General features: G+C 42.9%; 1 protein-coding gene and 1 long non-coding RNA gene across 2 annotated transcripts in view; one reads left to right on the forward strand and one right to left on the reverse strand.

The window, feature by feature from the left end:
• Positions 1-23,414, forward strand: part of asmtl (acetylserotonin O-methyltransferase-like) — a 71,000-nt gene that overhangs the window by 29,298 nt on the left and 18,288 nt on the right. The window contains exons 4-10 of the mRNA XM_038818116.1: positions 3,735-3,782; positions 8,197-8,261; positions 11,562-11,626; positions 13,488-13,596; positions 16,383-16,815; positions 17,693-17,864; positions 21,800-21,966. Of these exons, the coding sequence (XP_038674044.1) occupies positions 3,735-3,782; positions 8,197-8,261; positions 11,562-11,626; positions 13,488-13,596; positions 16,383-16,815; positions 17,693-17,864; positions 21,800-21,966 (1,059 nt within the window). The remainder of the gene's footprint in view (positions 1-3,734; positions 3,783-8,196; positions 8,262-11,561; positions 11,627-13,487; positions 13,597-16,382; positions 16,816-17,692; positions 17,865-21,799; positions 21,967-23,414) is intronic.
• Positions 16,826-23,414, reverse strand: part of LOC119977333 — a 68,340-nt gene continuing 61,751 nt past the window's right edge. The window contains exon 3 of the long non-coding RNA XR_005463172.1: positions 16,826-17,062. This is a non-coding gene — a long non-coding RNA (uncharacterized LOC119977333). The remainder of the gene's footprint in view (positions 17,063-23,414) is intronic.

Consider the following 23,414-nt stretch of genomic DNA (forward strand, 5'->3'; position numbering starts at 1 on the left):
AGCAATTAGGAGAACAAAGAAAGGATGTGAGAAAGCTCTGTTTGGTAACAGTAGGGAAAATTCCAAGATATTCTGTAAGTACATCAATGAGAAGAGGATAATCAGGGAAAGAGTAGGGACCAAGGGGCAAATCTGTGGGTGGAGTCCGAGGACATTGGTAGGATGTTGAACGAATACGTCACATCTGTCTTCATCCAAGGGAATGAGGAGAGAGATATGGAAGTCTGGGAGAGAGACTGTGAGATTATTGAGCTAATTGACATAGTGACATGGTATTGGAGGTGTTGGCAGCTTAAAAGTGGACAAATCTCCTGGTCCGGATGCTGTGGGAGGCGAGGGGGGAAATTGCAGGGGCTCAAACCCAAATTTTTAATTCCTCTCTGGCCACGGTGGAGGTGCCAGAGGACTGGAGAACAGCTAATATGGTCCCACTACTTATGAACGGTTGCAGAGATAAGCCAGGGAACTACAGACCAGTGAGTTTCACGTCTGTGGTAGAGAAACTATTGGAGAAAATTCTGAAAGAGCGAATCTATCTCTACTTGGAGAGCCAAGGTTTGATCATGAATAGTCAGCATGCCTAACAAATTTGATTAAATATTTTGAGCATGTGACCAGGTGTGTAGATGAGGGTAGTGCAGTTGATGTAGTTTACATGGATTTCAGCAAAGTCTTTGTCAAGGTCCCACATGGGGGACTTATAAAAGAAGGCAACTGCACATGGGATACAGGCTAACTAGATAAGGTGGATTCAAAATTGGCTTACGAGGCAGAGAGTGATGACAGACGGCTGCTTTAATGATTGCCAGTGTCCAGTGGCCTACCATAGGGATCTGTGTTGAGCCCCCTATTGTTTGTCATTTATATAAGCGACATAGATGACTTTGTGGGGGTCGGCTCACTATGTTTGCAGATGACACAAAAGATTGGCTGGGAGGTTAACAGCGAAGTTGAGGAATATATGGACTGGATGGTCAAGTGAACGGTAAAATACCAGATGAAAGTTAACCCTGTAACGTGTGAGATGATACACTTTGGAAGGAGTAATTTGACAAGGAAATATTCAATGAATGGCCTGACCCTGGGAAGTTCCGAGGAACAAAGGGACCTTGGCATGTTTGTCCATAGATCTCTGAAGGCAGAAGGGCAGGTTAATAGGGTGGTGAAATAGGCCTATGGGACACTTGCCTTTATCAATAGAGGCATAGATTAGAAAAGCAGAGCAGTCACGTGGAGTTGTCTAGAACTTTGGTGAGGCCACAGCTGGAGAACTGCGTGCAGTTCTGGTCGCCACATTATAGGAAGGATGTGATTGCTCTGGATGGGCGCAAAGGCAATTTACAGGGATGTTGCCCGGGGATGGAACATATAAGTTATAAAGAGAGGTTGGATAGACTTGGGTTGTTTTCGTTGGAGCAGAGAAGACTGAGGGATGACCTGATCAAGGTGTTCAAGATTATGAGCGACATCCACGGTGGATAGGGAGCAGCTGTTCCCCTCAGTTGAAGGGTCAGTTATGACAGAACACGAGTTCAAGGTGAGGGCCAGGAATTTTATGGGGGATTTGAGGAAAGCCTGTTTTATCCAGATGGTGGTGACTGTCTGGAATGCACTGTCTGGGAGGGTGGTAGAGGCGGGTTGCCTTACATCCTTTAAAAAGTACCTGGATGAAGCACTTAGCACGTCATAACAGACAAGGCTATTGACTAAATGCTGACAAATGGGATTAGGTAGGCAAGTTGAGTGTCTTTCATGCGTCGGTGCTGACTCGATGGGCCGAAGGGCCTCTTCTACACTGTACATTTTGTGATTCTGTGAAAGAACAGATGTAATTGACACTAGGTGTAAATCACTTATTATGTTAATAGCATGAGCCGAGTAAGGGAACCTCATACATAGAACATAGAAAAATGCAGCAAAGAACAGGCCCTTCGGCCCACAATGTTGTGCCGAACCTTTGTCCCAGATTAAGAACAAATTAATCTACACCCCGTCATTCTACCCTAATCTATGTACCTATCCAATAGCCGCTTGAAGGTCCCTAATGTTTCCGACTCAACTACTTCCACAGGCAGTGCATTCCATGCCCCCACTACTCTCTGGGTAAAGAACCCACCTCTGACATCCCCCCCCCTATATCTTCCACCATTCACCTTAAATTGATGTACCCTTGTAATGGTTTGTTCCACCCGGGGAAAAAGTCTCTGACTCTATCTATTCCCCTGATCATCTTATAAACCTCTATCAAGTCGCCCCTCATCCTGCTCCATTCTAATGCAAAAAAGTCTAACACCCTCAACCTTTCCTTGTAAGACCTACTCTCCATTCCAGGCAACATCCTGGTAAATCTCCTTTGCACCTTTTCCAAAGTTTCCACATCCTTCCTAAAATGAGGCGACCAGAAATGCACACAGTACTCCAAATCTGGCCTTACCAAGGTTTTGTACAGCTGCATCATCACCTCACAGCTCTTAAATTCAATCTGCTAATGAACGCTAGCACACCATCGACCTTCTTCACAGCTCTATCCACTTGAGTTGCAACTTTCAAAGATCTATGAACATAGACCCCAAGATCTCTCTGCTCCTCCACATTGCCAAGAACCCTACCGTTAACGCTGTATTCCGCATTCATATTTGTCCTTCCAAAATGGACAACCTCACAACTTTTCAGGCTGGGTTTGTTTCCATTCGACCAGAGGAGGCTGAGTGGAGATTGAATTGAGTTGTGTGTAATTCTGAGGGGCTCAGATAGAGTGAATATTTCTCTCAGCTAAGTCCAACCCCCGCAGTCAAACATGACGTCGCTGGTGTGTCAGGAAGTGGGATGAGTGAGTGACTCTCTATCCGCACAGAGAACATGTAAACAGCAGCTCCCCAGTTTGAACTCGCTGGTGTGTCAACAGTCTGGAGGATTGGCTGAATTCCATCCCACTCCCGGAATATTTTTCAATGTCCTCTCCCCAGTGCCAGCAGACTGCCTGACAGAGAGAAGCTCTGTCCACAGACAGCAGCTTCCTAATTTTTGTGTGGTCGTCAGAGGTTTCTGTCTGATTTTTGTATTTGAATAATAGTGAGCACTGAAAGCCTCACTATTGCTTTTCTCAATAATAATAATAGTCCAGCTCTATGTGAATTCTGCATAAATTGAGTATTGGCCAGGAACACTAACATCTGGCTGAGTAACCACAAGTACCCAAATTTGAGGCAAATTGTTGACGGTCCCTTGTCAATTCTAGTAGCTTCTTGGGAAGTTTGAGGAATGTTAAATGTTACACCAACAATACCCCTACACAAGCGCCTTCCCCCTCACAATTAGTTTTTACTTGAAAAGTAATTTGCCCTTTAAAAGGAAATAATTGTGAAAAATGATTTGAGATGTTTCTTTGTGTTGACTTGTTACGTAAATGTAAATATGGCTGTGCATCTTACTCTTGGCAAAGGATTTAAATAAACCTGATTATAAATCTATCACTGAACAGTAATGAAGAAGCAAACTATAACAGGCACTCCCAAATATAATGGCTCTCCCACAAACAAATATACAGTATAAATTCTTAACTTTATTCGGCGCTTCTTGGTATCTTTAAATACTGCAGTGAAAAAAAGTGTTTTCCCAGTTGGCATAGTTTTTTTTGCCAAGTAGCATTAACTTACAAAATTTAGAAAGTGTAGTTTAACCTTCTTTGGGGGGAAAAAAGCAATAAGAGATTCTGAATTTTCCTTCTTTGACAGAAACACTTGAAGACTCCAGATGTCGTCATTGGAGCAGACACTATTGTGGTGAGCAAAAATAGACTGTGGAACTTGCAGAAAAATATAATCACCATCATCCTCCCTATTAGCTGCATTTGTGTTACTAAAATTAATAAAACTCGCTGTGGTAAGTAGGAATCCTTCAATGCCTCTCAAATTGTTCAGCTTGAAAAGGAAAAAATTCAAACCTCATTGCTGCAAATTGCAAACACGTCCTCGAAGATTTTTAATTTCAATTGTTTTTTTTCTCCTCCTTTCTGAATGTGTTATAATCTGATCTTTGTAGCTTGTAATGCTAGGTTCGTGCCCTGGAGTTTCATTTGTTTGCATTAAATTTTAACTTGTGCTTTGTTGCATTTTTCAGGAAATGCAAGGTAAATTGAATTCTCAAAGTGTTGGTCTCTCAGAAGAAACATATTTAAAAACATGTGACAGTAAAAAAAAACAAAGGCACTAATGTGGCAGCGATCTGCAATTGCAGTGAAAGTTAAATTTTTTGAAAGGAATGACGGCAAACTATCTCCGATTGGTTACTGTTCAACGGGTTAACAATTTTGGCACAATTGAAACTAAGCAAAGTATAAAGAATTATAAAGCCAAAACCACAAACCTGAATTAAAAACTAAAAATTCACGACAGATTAATTTACTCCAGGAGAGAGCAATGTTCCCAGTGTGGACTCTTCTTTGGAATTAAGAGATAGACAAATTGCTTCATGGAGGGTTAATCGGACACGAATTAACAGAGAGCTAAAGAAGGTGAAATTGGAGAAGTGACATCTGAAAACATGGTCAAATAGAAAATTAGTAAGGAAGGAGGCGAGGCGCAGGGTTTTGGGCGGAGAATGCTCAGGCATGGGCAGCGTAAGGCATGGCTGCCATCAGACAGATGCTCAAAAAGTAAGGGTTGGAGGAAAGGTGGGAAGAGGTGAGACTGTGAATGGATTTAAACCCGAGGGCGGGTTCCAATGGCCTCGCTGAGCCGGAAAAGCATGACGCCGCGGCGCAGTGTGGCCAATAAAAGCCGGAGACCACTTTCCCAGGATCTACCCGACTTTATATGCCTGACGAAATCCAACGCGGTTTCGTGAGACGTTGCGATGTAAATGGGCGGGACTATTTATTGGCAAATCTGCATATTAGGGACAGCTAGCCTCATTTTAATGTGCCGATTCCCAATGTACCTGAGGCTTTTGGATTCATCCCCTTCACCTCAGATCTTGGGCGAGCGCCGTTCAGCACTGGTCCCAACAGAGTCTCCCAAGGGATTGGAGCCCCCCCCCCCCCCCCCCCCCCCACCCCCCCACAGCTGCATGCCCTTTGGGCAGGGTGGTTCCCTGGCTCTGCTGGTGCCACCTGGGCACCCTGGCAGTGCCACCTGGATGCCAGCCTGGCACTGGGAAAGTGCCCAGGTTGCATTGCCAGCTGGCATGGGGACTGCCAGGATGCCAGGTTGGCACTGCCAAGGTGCCAGGCTTTTGTTCACAATTTACATAGATGATTTGGAGTTGGGGACCAAGGGCAATGTGTCCAAGTTTGCAGACGACACTAAGATGAGTGGTAAAGCAAAAAGTGCAGAGGATACTGAAAATCTGCAGAGGGATTTGGATAGGTTATGTGAATGGGCTAGGGTCTGGCAGATTGAATACAATGTTGACAAATGTGAGGTTATCCATTTTGGTAGGAATAACAGCAAAAGGGATTATTATTTAAATGATAAAATATTAAAGCATGCCGCTGTGCAGAGAGACCTGGGTGTGCTAGTGCATGAGTCTCAAAAAGTTGGTTTACAGGTGCAACAGGTGATTAAGAAGGCAAATAGAATTTTGTCCTTCATTGCTAGAGGGATGGAGTTTAAGACGAGGGAGGTGTTAGTGAGGCCACACCTGGAGTATTGTGTTCAGTTTTGGTCTCCTTGCCTGAGAGAGGACGTACTGGCTCTGGAGGGTGTGCAGAGGAGATTCACTAGGTTAATCCCGGAGCTGAAGGGGTTGGATTACGAGGAGAGGTTGAGTAAACTGGGTCTGCACTCATTGGAATTTAGAAGGATGAGGGGGGAATCTTATAGAAACATATAAAATGATGAAGGGAATAGATGCGGGCAGGTTGTTTCCACTGGCGGGTGAAAGCAGATCTAGGGGGCATAGCCTCAAAATAAGGGGAAGTAGATTTAGGACTGAGTTTAGTAGGACTTCTTCACCCAAAGGGTTGTGAATCTATGGAATTCCTTGCCCAGTGAAGCAGTTGAGGCTCCTTCATTAAATGTTTTTAAGGTAAAGATAGATCGTTTTTTGAAGAGTAAAGGGATTAAGGGTTTATGGTGTTAGGGCCGGAAAGAGGAACTGAGTCCACAAAGGATCAGCCATGATCTCATTGAATGGAGGAGCAGGCTCGAGGGGCCAGATGGTCTACTCCTGTTCCTAGTTCTTATGTTCTTATGCTCATTCTTTGCACGAGCACGCGATCGGGCCAGGGGTGCCCTGTGTGGGTTTTGGAGAGGGATGCGAGGAGGGGGGGCTGGGGACCCTCCCATATTGTGTTTGGGCTGGGGGTGTCAGGGATTGCTTCAGGGACCTAGGAGATTGGGACACCACTTCTAAATGACGCCCAATGTCTCGCTACACTGGCGGAGCTCCCTACTGTACAAAACAGGGTGATGTGCTGCCTCGGACACGCATTCCCCGTTCAGGCCCCTTGTACAACTGCGAGCGCTGGGAAACACACTACTAAGTGGACTCCCTATGAGACTTTGTTCTCTTTTGAGCGAATCGCGCCGGAGGATGAAAATTTGAAAGTAGGGAATCGGAGCCAGTGTAAGTCAGCAAGGTTAGGAGTCACAGGAACATAACAATACACTATAGGATAAGGATAGCTGAGTTTGGCCATGGTAAACATGAGTCAAGTGTAAACTGTTCTTTGGAACCAAATGATAAGCGAGCTGCTTTGTAGTATAATCTCTCAACTGATTCGAGGAAAAGTCGATAAATATTTGAAAAAGCTGCAAATATGGGGTTATGGGTAGAGTGCAGGCCAGAGCGATTCTGGACCACCCCCATCCTATTTAAATTTCTACAGCCTTACTTTGTTGTACAGGTAGTAGACATTGTTTCCCACCTTACATTTTGCGAACAGTTGTAAATTATGACTTAAGATTTCATCGTACTGAGATGTAAACAATTTTTTATTTTTGGGTTATGATACAAGAATTATTTTTATTGAACCAAAATATAGCTGGCATAAGTATTGTTATCATATTCTATTTTGAAAAATTCTTTTGTCTGTAACTTAGCAAATGCTGATTTTGTTTTGCTATGGTGCTACCATTTATAAATGATTAATTAGAATATTGATTTATTTGTTAGTGTCAACACAGTTGGACAGTAATCAGGTAAATTAATATACTGCGAAAGAGACGGGATCCCATAGTGATGTTTTCCCCCATTTTCTTAGCTGCTGCCCACGAGCATGCTGACTGGGCTAAAAAGGAATTAATTATAAGCACAGGTTGCACAGACTAACCAGGTTTGTGTTCCCCAGACTGTGGAATATTCTAACTGAGATGCTTTAAAATGATCAAAAGATGTGACAGACTGGATGGAGCAAAGCCATTTCCTTTGGTTGGGGAGTCCAGACCAAAGGGAGCGTAACCTTAAAATTAGAGATAAGGTGACACAGTGGCGCAGTGCTTAGCACTGCTGCCTAGGGTGCCGAGGACCCGGGTTTGATCCTGTCCCCGGCTAACTGTTCGTGTGGAGTTTGCACATTCTCCCCGTGTCTGCGTGGGTCTCACCCCCACAGCCCAAAATGATGTGTCGGTGGATTGGCCAAGCTAAATTGACCCTTAATTGGAAAAATAAATAATTGGATACTCAATTTTTAAAAACCTCAACATTAGAGCTGGGCCATTCAGGGGTGATAGCAGGAAATCCCTCCCACAACCAGTAAAAAGCCATTGAGACTGGGTCAATGGTACATTTTAAAACTACATTGAATAGATTTTTGTTAGTTAAGAATTACAGAACCAAGGCAGATAGATTAAGTTTAGATTTGGAGCAGTCAATATATAAGTGAATGGTAATTCAGGCTTCAGGGACTGAACAGCCTACTCTTGTTTTTATGTTGAGCTTTCACACGTGCTAACATGTCTGATGGAACTTTTTTGAGAATCTGCAAACCACTTAATCTCATGTTGAGCAATTCAGGCTGTCCTTCACTTCTGTACACATGTGCACTTGTAAACGGGTCAGTGGGCATTGGGCTGACCTCCCTTCCTGCACACTGCCCCCACCTCTATTTCCACATACCTGCCCAAGGTTTTATTGGTCTTATTTGCTGAATAAATAGCTATCTTAAAGCTGAAAAAGATTGAGTGATATGAAATCCTTCGAGGAGATTATTTTTCACTTTCTTAGATGTTTGTGATTTTTTTCCCTCCTTTTCAGTCTATTGATGGTGATATTCTAGAGAAGCCTGTGGATAAACAAGATGCACACACTATGCTATCAAGGTTTGTACTTATTCTTTACCTGTGTCTGTCAGTGTTACATAAATATGCTTTAATTTAAAGAACATAAGAACTAGGAGCAGGAGTAGGCCATCTGGCCCCTCGAGCCTGCTCCGCCATTCAATGAGATCATGGCTGATCTTTTGTGGACTCAGCTCCACTTTCCGGCCCGAACACCATAATCCTTAATCCCTTTATTCTTCAAAAAACTATCTATCTTTACCATAAAAATATGTAATGAAGGAGCCTCAACTGCTTCACTGGGCAAGGAATTCCATAGATTCACAACCCTTTGGGTGAAGAAGTTCCTCCTAAACTCAGTCCTAAATCTACTTCCCCTTATTTTGAGGCTATGTCCCCTAGTTCTGCTTTCACCCACCAGTGGAAACAACCTGCCCGCATCTATCCTATCTATTCCCTTCATAATTTTAAATGTTTCTATAAGATCCCCCCTCATCCTTCTAAATTCCAACGAGTACAGTCCCAGTCTACTCAACCTCTCCTCATAATCCAACCCCTTCAGCTCTGGGATTAACCTAGTGAATCTCCTCTGCACACCCTCCAGTGCCAGTACGTCCTTTCTCAAGTAAGGAGACCAAAACTGAACACAATACTCCAGGTGTGGCCTCACTAACACCCTATACAATTGCAACATAACCTCCCTAGTCTTAAACTCCATCCCTCTAGCAATGAAGGACAAAATTCCATTTGCCTTCTTAATCACCTGTTGCACCTGTAAACCAACCTTCTGTGACTCATGCACGAGCACACCCAAGTCTCTCTGCACAGCGGCATTCTTCAGCTTCTTCACAGAAGCTTAATTAGACTTGAATTGATCGAAAGTCAAAGGAAGTGAAATTGGGGTAGCAGATGCTGAAAAACACCGTCAAATGGTTGATTGGTGAGGGAGGAGATGAGGTGCAGGGTTTTGGGCGAAGAATGTCAGAGCATGAGCAGCTTAAGGCATAGCTGACAATGGAGGAAGATCCAAAGGTCGGAGTTAGAGGAAAGGTCGGAAGAGGCAAGACTGAGTGGATTCAAACATGAGGGTGAAAATTCTAAAGTGGGGAATGGGAGCAAGTGTAAGTCAACAAGGACAGGGCTGATCGGAACTTAGTGCACTATTGAATATGAATAGCAGAGTTTTGAATGCGCTGACATTTGCAGTCGTTGGAGGACAGGGGACTAGCCGGCAGAACACTGGAATAATTATACATGAAGTTCACAAAGATGTGGACCAAGATTGCAAGAGAAGGTTGCCAGATGGAGGGATGTGGCTTATGATTTTAATGGAAATAGAAATAGGCCATCTTTTGAAGAGATTGGAAATTCACCTTCAGACTGTGGATCTTCGACAAGATCATGCCTAATCTTATACCTCAACTCCACCTAGCTAACCTATCCCCATATTCCTTAAATTCCGTCAGCACACAAAAGGTATTAAAATATGTCTTGAATATGCTCAATGACTAAATTCCAAAGATTCATAACTCATCGAATGAAGAAATCTCTCCTCTCAGTCCTAAATGACTGACCCCTTATCCTGGAGCTATGACCCTGTGTTCTTGTTTCCTCACAGGGGAAACATTTTTCAGCACCTACCATATCAACACCTTAGGAATGTTATATAATCCAATTAGATAACCGCTCGTTCTTTTAAACTGCAGGGAATATAGGCCCAGTTTACTCAGTTTCTCATCCCAGGAACCAGTGAGTTTTTGTTGAAATACTTCTTGGGTCTTTCCTTGGATAATTAAACCAAATCTCTATGCAGTGTGCCATGTGTGACCTCAAATTCCCACTGCAATTGTAGTTAAATCTTTTTACTCTTGCCATTCCAATCCTTTCCAACAAAAAAGTAACATGTCATTTGACTGGCTTGAATCATGTACCAGGACAGCACGTCCCTTTGAATATGAACCTCTTCTAGTATCTCACTGTTGAAAAAGTTTTGTGCTTTTTTATTTTTCCGACCAAATATTTTCATACTTTGCCACATTGTATTCCATCAGCCATGTCCTTGCCCATTCACCAATCCGCCTATAACATGGGCCCTGTGGCCTCTTTGTATCTTCCTCACCACTTATTGTCCCACCTAATGTTGCACCATCAGCAAGCTTGTATACATTACTCAGTACCCTCGTTTAAGTCACCAATATTGATTAGAAGCTGCTGAGACATAGGGACTGATCCTTGTGATGCGCCGCTAGTTGTATCCAGCTTGCCAATCCGAAAACCTTTCGTTTTCGGTCCATTAACCCATTCTCCGTCCATGTTTATAAGCTTGCCTTGCATGTTAATCTTTTCTGTGGCACTTTATCGAATGTATTTTGCAAAATCAAATATAATGCACTGCATCCACTGGTCCCGCCTTAGACATTCTGCTAATTACATCCACAAAAAAGTGCAATAGATCTGTCAAACATGATTTCTCTTTCACAAATCTGAGTTGGCTCTGCCTAATCATAAAACGGCCAAAGGCATCATCCCCACGTCACTTGAGGCCCAACGGTCTCTTTCCCCCATACCAACTGAGGCCATTCATTAATCAATTATTTCCATCCTTTCAGTGCTGGCCCTCTGAAGGAGCAATTCATCTAGCGGCATTCCCCTTCCTTTTCCCTGGAGACTGATCCCAAGAGTCAGTACATGGATGGGGAAAGATTGGGGGCTTGGGTGCGAGCGTGGCGTGGCGATGGTTGGTGGCAGGGGAAGGTAGAGTGAGGATAGATCTTTGATAGATTCAGGAGGTTACGTGCCAAGATGTGGAGAAAAGCCATTGCTGAAAATGCTGTGACTACAACCAGAAAGGGATGAGAAAGCAAGTGAGTGCAAATCCAGTAAGCTGGATAATACGAGTGATGGTGGTGGGGTTGATTGTCAAAACTGCAGAAGGGGGTGAGGAGAGAGAATACACCAAGTTAAGTTTTAAGGAAATGCTCAGCATGTCTGGCAGTATCTGTGGGGAGAGAAGCAGAGCCAGCATGTCAGGTCTGTCCAGCATCTGAAATATTTTGCTTTTGTAATAACTTTGAAGCAGTTTTTAAATGTGTAAGTATTGCCGTGTTATAATGTTTTGTATGGTGGCGTAGTGGCGCAGTGGTGGACCAGAAACTCCGGGTCAAAGTCCAATGCCAGGACCTGTTGGCCACAGAAGGAGCATTCAACACAGTTGAACGAACTGACAATCAGTTTGGAAATCTTTCCACCACTTCCCCAGCTATTCCCCAAAGGGTAAAAAAACACAGTATTTAGGTGTGAAAATACTCTAACAACAATGTTTGTGTTTTTTCTGGTGTCCAGACTGAGCAGCAGAGAGCACAGCGTCATCACCGGGGTTGCAATTATCCTCTGCAGCTGCAAAAATGGTGATGTATTTGTATGTTTACCGTGGAATTGCCTGCTTGATCTTTATTTTATTGTTTGTTCCTTTTTAATTACACTTTGAGAATGGCATTTTTCAATATGTGCTGTGAATGGTCATTGGATTCATGTTGTTTAATTACTACTTATTTAAAGAAGTGATTGTAGGAAAATTAAAAACACAATTCCGTGCACCTGGATGCCGTGAGCTTTCAGGTCAGTCCTTTGAACCCGTTCCACCATTCAATTTGCTAATGGTTGATCTGTGACTCACCTTCATTTACCTATCCTTGATGTACTTACCTGACAGTTTGTTCATCTCTTATGGATCTATAGCGTTTTGGGAAGTAAAATAGCCTAGTTTTAATTTTATGGTGCTGACCCCTTTTTTGTTTTAATTTCTACCCCACCCGCCATTCCTAAAGAAAATTATTTCTCTCTATTTCTCTTTTGTCGTATTAATGATCTTAATTAGATCTCACTTCGACTTTTTAAAGTCAAGAAATACAAGTCACCGGGGCAGCACGGTGGTGCAGTGGGTTAGCCCTGATGCCTCACGGTGCCAAGGTTCCAGCTTCGATCCTGGCTCTGGGTCACTGTCCATGTGGAGTTTGCACATTCTCCCGTGTTTGCGTGGGTTTCGCCCCCACAACCCAAAAGATGTGCAGCGTAGGTGGATTGGCCATGCTAAATTGCCCCTTAATTGGAAAAAAATGAATTGGGAACTCTAAATTTAAAAAAAAAAAGAAATACAAGTCACGTGTAAGCTGTATACCATCATAATTTAACCCGACCATTAACCTTTGACTGAATATGTGCTTTACTCTTTCCAAGGCCAGTATGTCATTCCTGAAGTTCCGTGTACAATGTTGAATGCCAGCTCTCCAGGTGGAGTCTGGCCAAAGCTATGTGTAACTAAAGCAGCATTTAACTTTGGTATTCCAGCCCCCTCGCATTGAAAGCCAACACTGCATTACCCGATTAGATTACATTATGTACCTGGTGTATAAACTTTCAGTTACTTGTGCGCATAGACACACCTAAATCTCTTTGCTCCTCAACAGCTCCCAGTCTTTGACCCTTAAGAAAATATTCCAACTATTCTTTACCATCTTCGTGGTAGATGACATCACACTACCACATGCTGTGACTTTTCCCCACTCACTTGGTCTGCCGAAGCACCGTTGCTGGGTTCTGTTCCCATCTGCAGAACTTGTTGGAAGGGCTAGTATAAACTATGGTTTTGCTAGCTTCTATTGTACTATTCATTTGTTATATTGGATATTAAATGTGCTAAATCATTGCTGAAATTGTAACCTTTTAAGAAATAGCAGAATAGGCCATAAGCTATTGACTGCAATGGCATGTTTCATCTCAAAGTTTTTACTTTTACATAGTGCAATGATTTTGTGATTTAATATACTTCCTGCTCTTATTGAGAGAACTGGTCTATTTTTATTTGAACTTTGTTGACATTTTTACATCGCAAGATGTGAATTTATTAAACTAATACTTCACCACAAGTTCAAGAGATAGGGCAACACGGAAGCACAGTGGTTAGCACAGCGCCAGGGACTCGGGTTCGATTCCCAGCTTGGGTCACTGTCTGTGTGGAGTCTGCATGGGTTTCCTCCGGGTGCTCTGGCTTCCTCCCACAAAAGTCCTGAAAGACATGCAGTTAGGTGAATTGGACATTCTGAATTCTCCCTCAGTGTACCGGAACAGGCGCCGGAATGTGGCGACTAGGGGATTTTCACAGTAACTTCATTGCAGTGTTAACGTAAGCCTACTTGTGACAATAATAAAGACTATTATTATTATTGGAGAAACTGAAAGTATTAATTCAAATCAACATTATTATTTCAGATAACCAATTGGAGACCGAAACTGTTGCTTTTTATGAAGAAACAAAAGTAAAGTTTTCAGATTTGTCGGAAGAACTTCTCTGGGAGTACATACACAGCGGTGAACCAATGTACGTGCAGACACATTCCTATACCTGTAGATAAGGTTCAGCATAGGAACATGATTTTGCAAAGAGTCCTCTATTTTATTACACAAAGAAGACCTTTTGCCCTTTTTTGGGTTGGCAGTGTTGAGGAATTTATCATGGCTGTTTCTTCTAAGTGATGAACGGCGACAGGTACAATTCCCTGTGAAAGAGATCTTTCACATCAGTTCCTTTAGCCAGCCAAACAAAACTCTACACAGCCTTTCACATCCTCAGACATCCCAAAACATTTACAGCCAATAAGTCCTTTTGATGTTTGTGGTCATTGTTTGTGGTGGAAGCATCAGCCACGAATATCAACGTGATAAGCATACATACATACATACGGACGTGCATGCTAATTAGGAACAGGGGTAGGTCACCTGGCCCTTTGAGCCTCCTTCACCATTCGATGAGAATTTGGAGCTGAAGTAGGCCGCTTTAATCTGAGCGTAACTTCCAACTCCACATACATGCCTACTCCTGATAACATTTCACCCTCCCCCTCCGCTTACTATCTCTGTCTTAAAAATATTCAGAGACTGTTTCCACTGCTTTTTGAGGAAGTATGTTTCAAAGCCGCACAACCCGGTAAGAGAAAAAAATTCTCTTCATCTCATTAAATAAGCTGTTTCGGTGATGTTGATTGTGCGCTAAAATGTTGGCCAGGAAACGACAGGTTTCAACCAATTCTCCCAGTCTTGTGTTTTTGAGGAGAATTGATTGACAGGCCTTCAACCATCTGGTTGCTTGCCCTGGAATGCTCTCTTTAAACATTGGTGCTTCTTCAAGCCACTTTTGTTTCAGATCGTCATGTACCCACTTCTAATTAAGCTTATGGTCATCCATCCTCATAACACCTTTTTTGCTTGGCAATATTTTTGTCTGATTATACAGCTTGTGAAATGGAAATCGCTTATTGTCACGAGTAGGCTTCAAATGAAGTTCCTGTGAAAAGCCCATAGTCGCCACATTCCAGTGCCTGTTCGGGGAGGCTGATACGGGAATCGAACCGTGCTGCTGGTCTGCTTTCAAAGCCAGCGATTTAGCCCTGTGCTAAACAGCCCCATGTGTAGACTGTTGGGACATTTGTCTACATTATCCATGCTTTATAATTGCTATTGTGATAGGGTCCTCAGTGCCTTGTAAAATTGTATATATGACTGCATGGCTTACAGCTCTGTGTTTATTTTTTAATTAAATAAAAAATAATTATAATTAATTTTTCAAGTTAAGGGGCAATTTAGCCTGGCCAATCCATCTACCCTGCACATCTTTCTTTTATGAGGGTGAAACCCACGCAGACATGGGGATAATGTGCAAACTGCACATGGACAATGGCCCTGGGCCAGGAACGAACCCAGGTCCTGGCACCATGAGGCATCAGCGCTAACCACTACACCACCATGATGCCCCCTTTCAGCTCTATGTTATCTAAAGTATCTGAGTTTGACCAGCTATTAGCGTACATTGTATTTTATGACCATTATGTACTCATGGACAGTGTGTTATCAGAGCATTATTGATTGTAAGAAGTCATATTTGATGAGTAGCATGTCCTTTAGGTCAGGTCGGTTAGTTAACAATTAACCAGGCATATTTGTGTGTGAAATTTCTGCGCAATGTTTGTACTGAATTTGCAACAAAAACTATTTGAGTGATGTTAAGTATGTTGCTGTGAAGTATATGGAAGGTATATCATTATCCTATGTGAAATATATTTATACTACTTTAAGTGAAGCTAACTTGTTCAGAGTCATCTTTACAAATGGAAACTCAGTCCCTATGTTTTAGGGCATGTTTTAGGTATATTCATTTTTGTAGTGTTAAGTGGAGACTCTTAGCCATCGAGTGAACTTCAGTATTATTTTGACATGATTGCTGTGGAGCGAATTGCCTGCCATTTGCACTTAATTGATTCTAAAACTATTAGGTTTTTGTCCACCTGCTCATGTTGAGTCGGGGCCGGCGCGCTAAAGAAGTCCTCCGCGCATGCGCAGGTTGGCGCGGCCCAACTGCGCATGCGCGGGTTGGCGCAGCGCCCATTTGACGCCACGAAAGGAGGCTGGAGTGTTGTGAGCCACTCCAGTGCTGTGCTGGCCCCCTGTGGGAGCCAGAATCGGTCGCACCCGGGCCAGGTTCACAACGCCGCGAACACTTGGGCTCCGTATTGGAGAATCACCCCCGTTGTGTGCAATCAGCATGCACCTCACATCACTTGCTCTTTACGTGCATATTGCTTCAATCATACCAGTAGGAAAAAAATCTATGTGGAATTTAGCAACCATACACGTGGGCAATGGTCAGCCAAATGTCTCATGGGCTGCATGTGGCTCCCAGGCTGCAGGTTGCCCACTGCTGATCTAGAAGGACAAAACCAGCAAACATAGGGAAACCATCACCTAGAGGTTCCCCTCCAAGCCACTCGTCATCCTGGCTTGGAACCATATCGCCGTTCCTTCACTGTCATTGGGACAAAATCCTGGAACTCCCCAATGGGTGTGCCTATGTCACATGGACTGCAGCAGTTCAAGAAGGCAGCAGCTCAGCACCACCTTCTGAAGGGAAATTGGGGATGGGCAACAAATGCTGGGCTGGCCAGGGAAACCCACATTCCATGAATGATGTGAATGATTTTTCTTTTTAAAGCCTTTGTAGTTTTTTCCTGATATTCAATATATTTTTTAATTGCTTCAATGTTTCTGATATGCTATGTGCCATATATTAGACAAGTTGGTCTTCATGTTGTACTCTGTTCCTTTTCTTTCTAGGGACAAGGCTGGTGGCTATGGAATTCAGGCACTTGGTGGAATGCTAGTTGAGTATGTTCGTGGGGACTTTTTGAATGTTGTAGGATTTCCCTTAAATCACTTCTGCAAGAAGTTGGATGAAATCTACAGTACGGCTGGAAGTCGGTGTATTGCAGACCACTCCATTCCCAGTTGGAAAGGCCTGAGTGATCTTCAGCATGATCCTGCAAACCACAAGGAGAATGTAACAGCAGAAAAGAAACTGAAATCTGACCAAAGTGCAGCGTCAGCAGAGAAGATGAATAGTCCTAGCGCGGTGAAGCGCTGCCTGTCTGAGGCAAGGGGGCCAGCGAAACCGCAGCACTGTCTATCAGGTGCCTCCACCATGAGTGTGAAAAATGTTGAATGGCTTCATAAAATCGCAGACTTGGTGGATGGTTTTAAAGCATCAAAGGTAATGGATGTGGATTTAAATTGTGAGCATATTTTATTTTGAAGGTGTTAAAGTAATTTGACAGTTGTTCTTGAGATGCCCATCCGTGATGTTAACCCATGTAGGCGGTACGGTTCTCGAGTTTGATTGAGTTCCTTGTTCAGTCAGCAGAAGCAGCAGCTGGTGTGTCTAAGTGGGTTTTGGTGTCTGGTTTTCATAGGAAGAGAATCAGTCAATATTGCCTCTCCTAATCACAATGCAGAGACTCCTGGAAAGTGCAAACACATATGCCCAGGTTAATTACTGGAGTATCCTTTACTGTTGATGCCCCCCAACAACTCCCTCCCCCCGGCCTCTTGTCCACCATCACCCGCCCCAGAATCAAACATGTCTACTGTACAAGCTCCCATGGGACAAATGGACAGTTCAACATGGTTTCAGAAGGCTAGCACCATCTCTGATCTATACAGTGGCAAGAATTACATTTCAAGTAGAAGGAAAAATGTGGAATGGGTCTTGAAAGGAAAAGTACAATTCTTTTGTTGAGTAGCTAAGATCAAACTTGTTTCTGTTTATTCTCATTTGTGTGTTTACCTGAATTCTTGGCACTCTGCTAAACAACACAAACGATCGTAGGATGGGATGTTGCAATGCGCTTAAAGACTTTTTAAAAAATTGAGCTGGAAGCATTTCAAATTAAAGCATTGCATGTTAATTTCGAAATGGCCCTCATCCAATATTTATTTCAACTATTCAGATGATGCAAGGGTTTAACTGTATCCACAATTATATGGTTACATTCGTTTTCTTGATTAGTAGGCTCCTCAGCAATTTCCTTTCACTTTTTTGAACACTACCTTTTCACAGAAGCTGACTATAATGTTTTTGTACCTTGCAGGTCTTATTCACAGCTTCAAAACTGAAAGTATTTGATGTATTGAGTGCACAACATGGATTACATAGTTCAGAAGTTGCTCAGAGATTAGCAGCCACAGTTGATGGGACAGAACGCCTCTTAGATGCGTGTGTATCACTTAACTTGCTGGAAACATCCCCAGGGACATCACAGGGTGAGTGACACATGCTCTTCAGGTAATCCCGTGTTTAGCACTAATGGGTGTATCTTTGCTGTTCCTTCGTTCCCTACTCTTCTGTGCATGCTTGTGCAGTTTCTTACTGAATACTTTATTGTCGGTATTTTTATAGAGCTCCTTGTAACATAGACAATGTTGGGGTGCTTTACTGTACATGAGATGTGATAATCAACCAGGAATGAAGGAAACTTGGGGAAAGGAAGACTTGTTACTAATTTGGCCTGCCTTAATATCTTCCCTGCTTCATTGTCAGATGTTCTGTAAGTGATCCTTATCTGGAGAACCAGACTGAACTTGCCCAATTTCTACTTAGTGGTTAGTGTGAGCCAGCAGTATGACAGTAACATGTACTCCGAACTATTTTTCCTTCTTTTTCACATGCCCTCATTTGATTCGAGCTGTATTCTTTCAGAGCATGTGAACATCGGGAAGGATGATTGTGATCTGACTTGCGTAATTCAATCAACATAAGTTACCGTCACATATTAATATGAAACAAAATTAGCATACAATGCTTCCCTAGATCAATGGGTTACCTTTAAAAACAAGATATTGCGGATGCTGGGTATTTGAAATTTAAAAGAAAATGCATGAATGGGTCACTTTTCTTGATTTAACTTTTATCTATCCTCCTGTTTTCCCTTGGAAAAGTTTGCCTTTGAAGCTTTCTTTTTAAAGTCCTTTGCAACCATTGCTGGATTTGACCATATCTTCTCCTGTATGTTGTTTTGAAAATATTTTATGCTCCCAGACAAACCCCTTCAGACACCCAGGACCAGAGACCTCCAGCACCATGTACATGAGACGGAATCCATTACTGAGACAGGCAAAATTGTGTCCCCAAAACACTGAACAGTAGACAACGCCAGATCCTCATTTTAAAAATTATTTATCTCGACCCCTACGTTTTAAAACTTGGGTGAAACTGCTGTGTGTTAAAACACAAACGTTAAAAACAGTTTTCTCCACAGATTTGTTTTGTGGAAAAGTTACCAAACTAAGTCTTGAAATGTAGCAGTTGAATGCTTTTCTAATTTGGCTCAATGATGGGGCTCTTGCCTCGGAGTCAGCGTAGATACATAGAAGATAGGCGCAGGAGGAGGCCTTTTGGCCCTTCGAGCCTGCTCCACCATTCATCACGATCGTGGCTGATCATCCATCTCAATAGCCAAATCCTGCTTTCTTCCCATACCCTTTGATCCCAATCCCAGCAGATTGGGGTGGGGGGTCCAGCCCTGCTGAAACTTGAGCAGCTCGGTGTGGTGCTGAAGGAGTGCTACACTATCAAACATAGCATTTTTCAGGTGCCTTTCCACCCCCTCAGGTGGACCTATAATATCCCATATACTAGCCAACATTTCAGCCAGCAGCGCTAAAATATATTGTCTGTTCATTTATCTCAATGCGGTTTGTGAATGCCTAAATTACAACAATTGGTACAATTATGCCAAAATTGGGAGAGTGGTCTGACAGACCAACCAAGCAACAGCATGATACAGTTCTATTCGTGCACCCATACCTTCCAGGCAATGTCCCAGACACCATCTATGGGTATGCCCTGCCCACCAACCAGACAGATACACCAGAATGGCGGCACAGTAGTAGACAGTCAGGAGGGAGTTGCACATGGAGTTCTGAACGTTGACTCTGGACCCTGTGAGGTTTCATTGCATCAGATCAAACATAGATTGAACACTATTTGGAGGAAGCATTGAAGGTGGCAAGGTCACAGAATGTACCATGGCTGGGGAACTGAAGTATCCATGACCAAATGTGGCTTGGTAGCAGCACTGCTGACCAAGCTAGCTGTGTCCTAAAGGAAGGTGCTAGATGGGTCTTTAGCAGGTGAGAGAACTACATTCTCTCCAGTCCTCACCAGTCAACCTCTCGCAGATGCATCTGTCCATGTATAGGTAGGAAAGACAACTACACAGTGTAGGTGAAGTCCTGTCTTCCCATTGAGGACTCCCTTCATCGTGTTGTGTGATGCTACCACCAATCTAAATGGGATATATTTTGAACAGACCTGTAGCTCAAAACTGGGTATCCATGAGGTGCTGTGGACCATCAGCAAGTGTAGAATTGTATACAAGCACAACTTGTAACCTCATGGCCTGGCATATCCCCCACTCTACCATTATCACCAAGCCAGGAGATCAGCCCTGATTCAATGAGGAGTGCTGGAAGGCGTGCCACGAGTTGCACTGAGTATACCTACAAATGAGGTGTCAACCTGGTGAAGTTACAACACAGGCAAGCAACATAAGTGGCATGTGATCTCACAACCCATAAATTACATTTAAGATCTGCAGTCCTGACCGGAGAACCCAGCACATGGGCCATCACCGGTAAGCTCCTCTCCAGGTCATACACCATTGGTCCTTCACTGTCGCTGGGTCAAAATCCTGGAACTTCCTTATCAACACCCTGGATGTTCCTCCAACATATGGACTGCAATAGTTAAAGATGGCAGCTCACCACCACCTTCTCAAGGATAATTACGGAAGGGTAACAAATCCTAGCCCAGGCAGCGACGCCCAAATCCCATGAACAAATCTAAAAGAACACCAACAATGGACTTAAAAATTGTTGGGTGAGGTGGCCTGAGTAGGACTGGAGCAAGGAATGTTTCACATAATCCACAAGAAGATAGGCTTAACTAGGGCCCACATGAGTAACCATTTTATTTGGAGGAAATGAGACAAGTTAAAGAAGAAAATAATCAATGAAAGAACAGGTTCAACCAACTGGAGATTTGTGGTGGATGGGGATTGTTTGAGTGTCCATTCAAGGAAGAAGTCAAGCGCCCTCAGACCGTCCTGGTAGGGGGTGAAGGTATAGAGGGATTGCACATCCACAATGAAGAGGAGGCAGTTAGGACTAGGAAACTGGGAATCACTGAAAAGATGTAGGATGTCAGAAGAAACACAAATGTAGGTGGGAAAAATAGTCAGGATAGGAAGAAATAAGTTCAGTGAGGCAAGAATAGGCTGAAACAATAGGTCTACTAGGATAGCCATGTTTATGGAATTCTGGATGGATGTTTCCTTTAGTTAGGGAGCCTAGAGCTCGAGGACACAGTCTCAGAATAAAGTATCGGCCATTTAGGACTGAGGAGAGGAGGAATATCTTCACTGAAAGGATTACGGATGTTAGGAATTCAGTATGCCTGAAGGCTGTGGATTCCCAGTCATTGAATATATTCTGGACAGAGATCAGTTGATTTTTGGATACAAAGAAGGTTAAGGGAACTTGCAAGGTAGAATATGAACCACAGTCTGGTTGACTGCTGGAAGGGACTTGAAGGAACAGCTCCTTTCATTTCATTTTGTTCTCTGCTTGTGTAAACATGACCTTAATGTCCCAGAGTCTCATAACCATATGCTGTCATTCTTAGCATCATACTATCAATTGTATTGTGTAACCTTCCCACGTCTAATTTAAATGTTCTTTCTATAAGAGAGTTCCCAGAAATATAATATTGAATAGCTGTTTGGGTATTTCCAGTAAAAAACGATTTGTGCTTAGTTATAGCGATACGGTGGTTAGCACTGCTGCCTCACAATGCCAGTGACATGGGGTTGATTCCGGCATTGGGAAACTGTGTGGACTTTGCACTTTCTCCATGTGCCTGCATGGGTTTCCTCCGGGTGCTCCAGTTTCCTCCCACAGTCCAAAGCTTAAATGGATTGGCCATGCTAAATTGTCCCTTAGTGTCCAAACATTGGGTGGGGTTACAGGGATAGGACGGGGAATTGAGCCCAGGTAGGGTGCTTTCTTGAAGGGTTGGTGCTGACTCGAAGGGCTGAATGGCCTCCTGCATGATTCTAACATAAGAACAATAATTAACAACCTGTCACAGCAATAAATCGAGTAACGTAGATTTTTTTCTTTCAATTTTACTCTTGCAGTGTACAAGAACACGCAATTTGCTGACATGTATCTGGTGTCAGGCAGTGAAAATTCTATACAGGACTATATTATCTATGCTAACGACCACATTTGGCCACTTTTCTCTCGTCTGGATTCCGCCATAAAGGAAGGCTCGAGTGGAAAAATGGCTAACGATTTATTCCAGGTAACGTGTCCAGTTTTTTTGTAATTGAAACTCCATAATTTCAGCAAACCATTTCTGCTATTATCGTTTGGCTAGCTCAGTTGGCTTGACAGCTGGCTTGTTCTTATTCATGAGAACCCTCCTGCTTTCCCAACCTTGCCTCTCGATGAGTTGTGGTGATCCTGAGGTTAAATCACCAAAGGGGAAAGCAGCCTATGGTCATCGGGGACGATGGAGACTTATTACTGTGAGACAACAACAATTTTTATGAATGTAGCACCTTTAACATAGCAAAACATTGAGAGCCCTTCATCTGTAGAATGCATTCTCAATCCTGGCACTTTCTCCCTAACAACAATGTGTGTATATCTACACAAATAAGACTGGTGATTCAAGAAGGCAGCTCGCAACCAACTACTCTGGTAATTAGGAGTGTGCAAGCAATGCTGGCCTAGCCAACGGTGTTTCACATTGCAGACTGAATTTACAATAAGTCAGTGGACTCCATTTGTACAACTGATTGTATTTGTCAGGTTTCACTAGACTAGAGCCTAATGACAAAGACCACTGTATACGCAGAAGCACTTCTAAAGGGATGATGCTGAATGAGCAGCAACCGGTCTTTTCTCATAATATTAAAAGGAATCAACAGTAATTTCGACCAATTCTAGCTTCTGGCAACTTTCAGCTCCGAAGCGTCACGTGAGAGTACCTTTAAGAAATGGGTGTTTATAAGCCAGCATGTAAATATCTGTAGTGAGAGTACATTTGAGAAATGGGTGTTTATTACTGCAGTGATGTCAGAGAGTGGTGGAGCTGGGCTGTCTGTCAGCTTTTTACTTTCGTTTTAGGCTGTTTGCTGCCGGGTGTATTTTGATTTCGTTTTCAGAGCTGGATAACTGCAGTCACAGCCAGAAGGTGTATTAGAGTCTCTCTCTGTAATCTAAAAACTGTAAATCGGTCCTTTGGTTAGTTAAAACTAATAACTGCTCTCAGTAGTGACTTTAGCCTAATGTGCTTCTGTTAAAGGTTTTATTTTTAAGTCTTATGGATGTTAAAAGGAAAGCTTAAAGGATTACTTAGTGTATTCTTTGGGGGTTGTATTTGAATTAATGTTTGCTAAGATGTTCACTATGTTTTAAAAAAGTTAACTTGAGTTCATAGAATAAACATTGTTTTGCTTTAAAAAATACTTTTCCATTTCTGCTGTCCCACACCTGTAGAGTGCGCCGTGTGCTCCCCATACCACAATCTATTAAAAGTTGTGGGTCAGGTGAACTCCATGATACACTTTGGGGTTCTCTAAACCCTGGCCCATAACAATAAGAAATTCTACATTTCATTTAATGAGCTTAGTGTTTGCATTTGGGATGGGCAATAAATACAGACCTAGCCAGTGACACCCACATCCTATAAATACATTTTGAAAATAAACAGCCAGTGGATTGTTTAAAAAAGGAGCCACGACT

This window comes from Scyliorhinus canicula, chromosome 14 (genome assembly GCF_902713615.1).
Source record: "Scyliorhinus canicula chromosome 14, sScyCan1.1, whole genome shotgun sequence".
NCBI classification, from domain to species: Eukaryota; Metazoa; Chordata; class Chondrichthyes; order Carcharhiniformes; family Scyliorhinidae; genus Scyliorhinus; species Scyliorhinus canicula.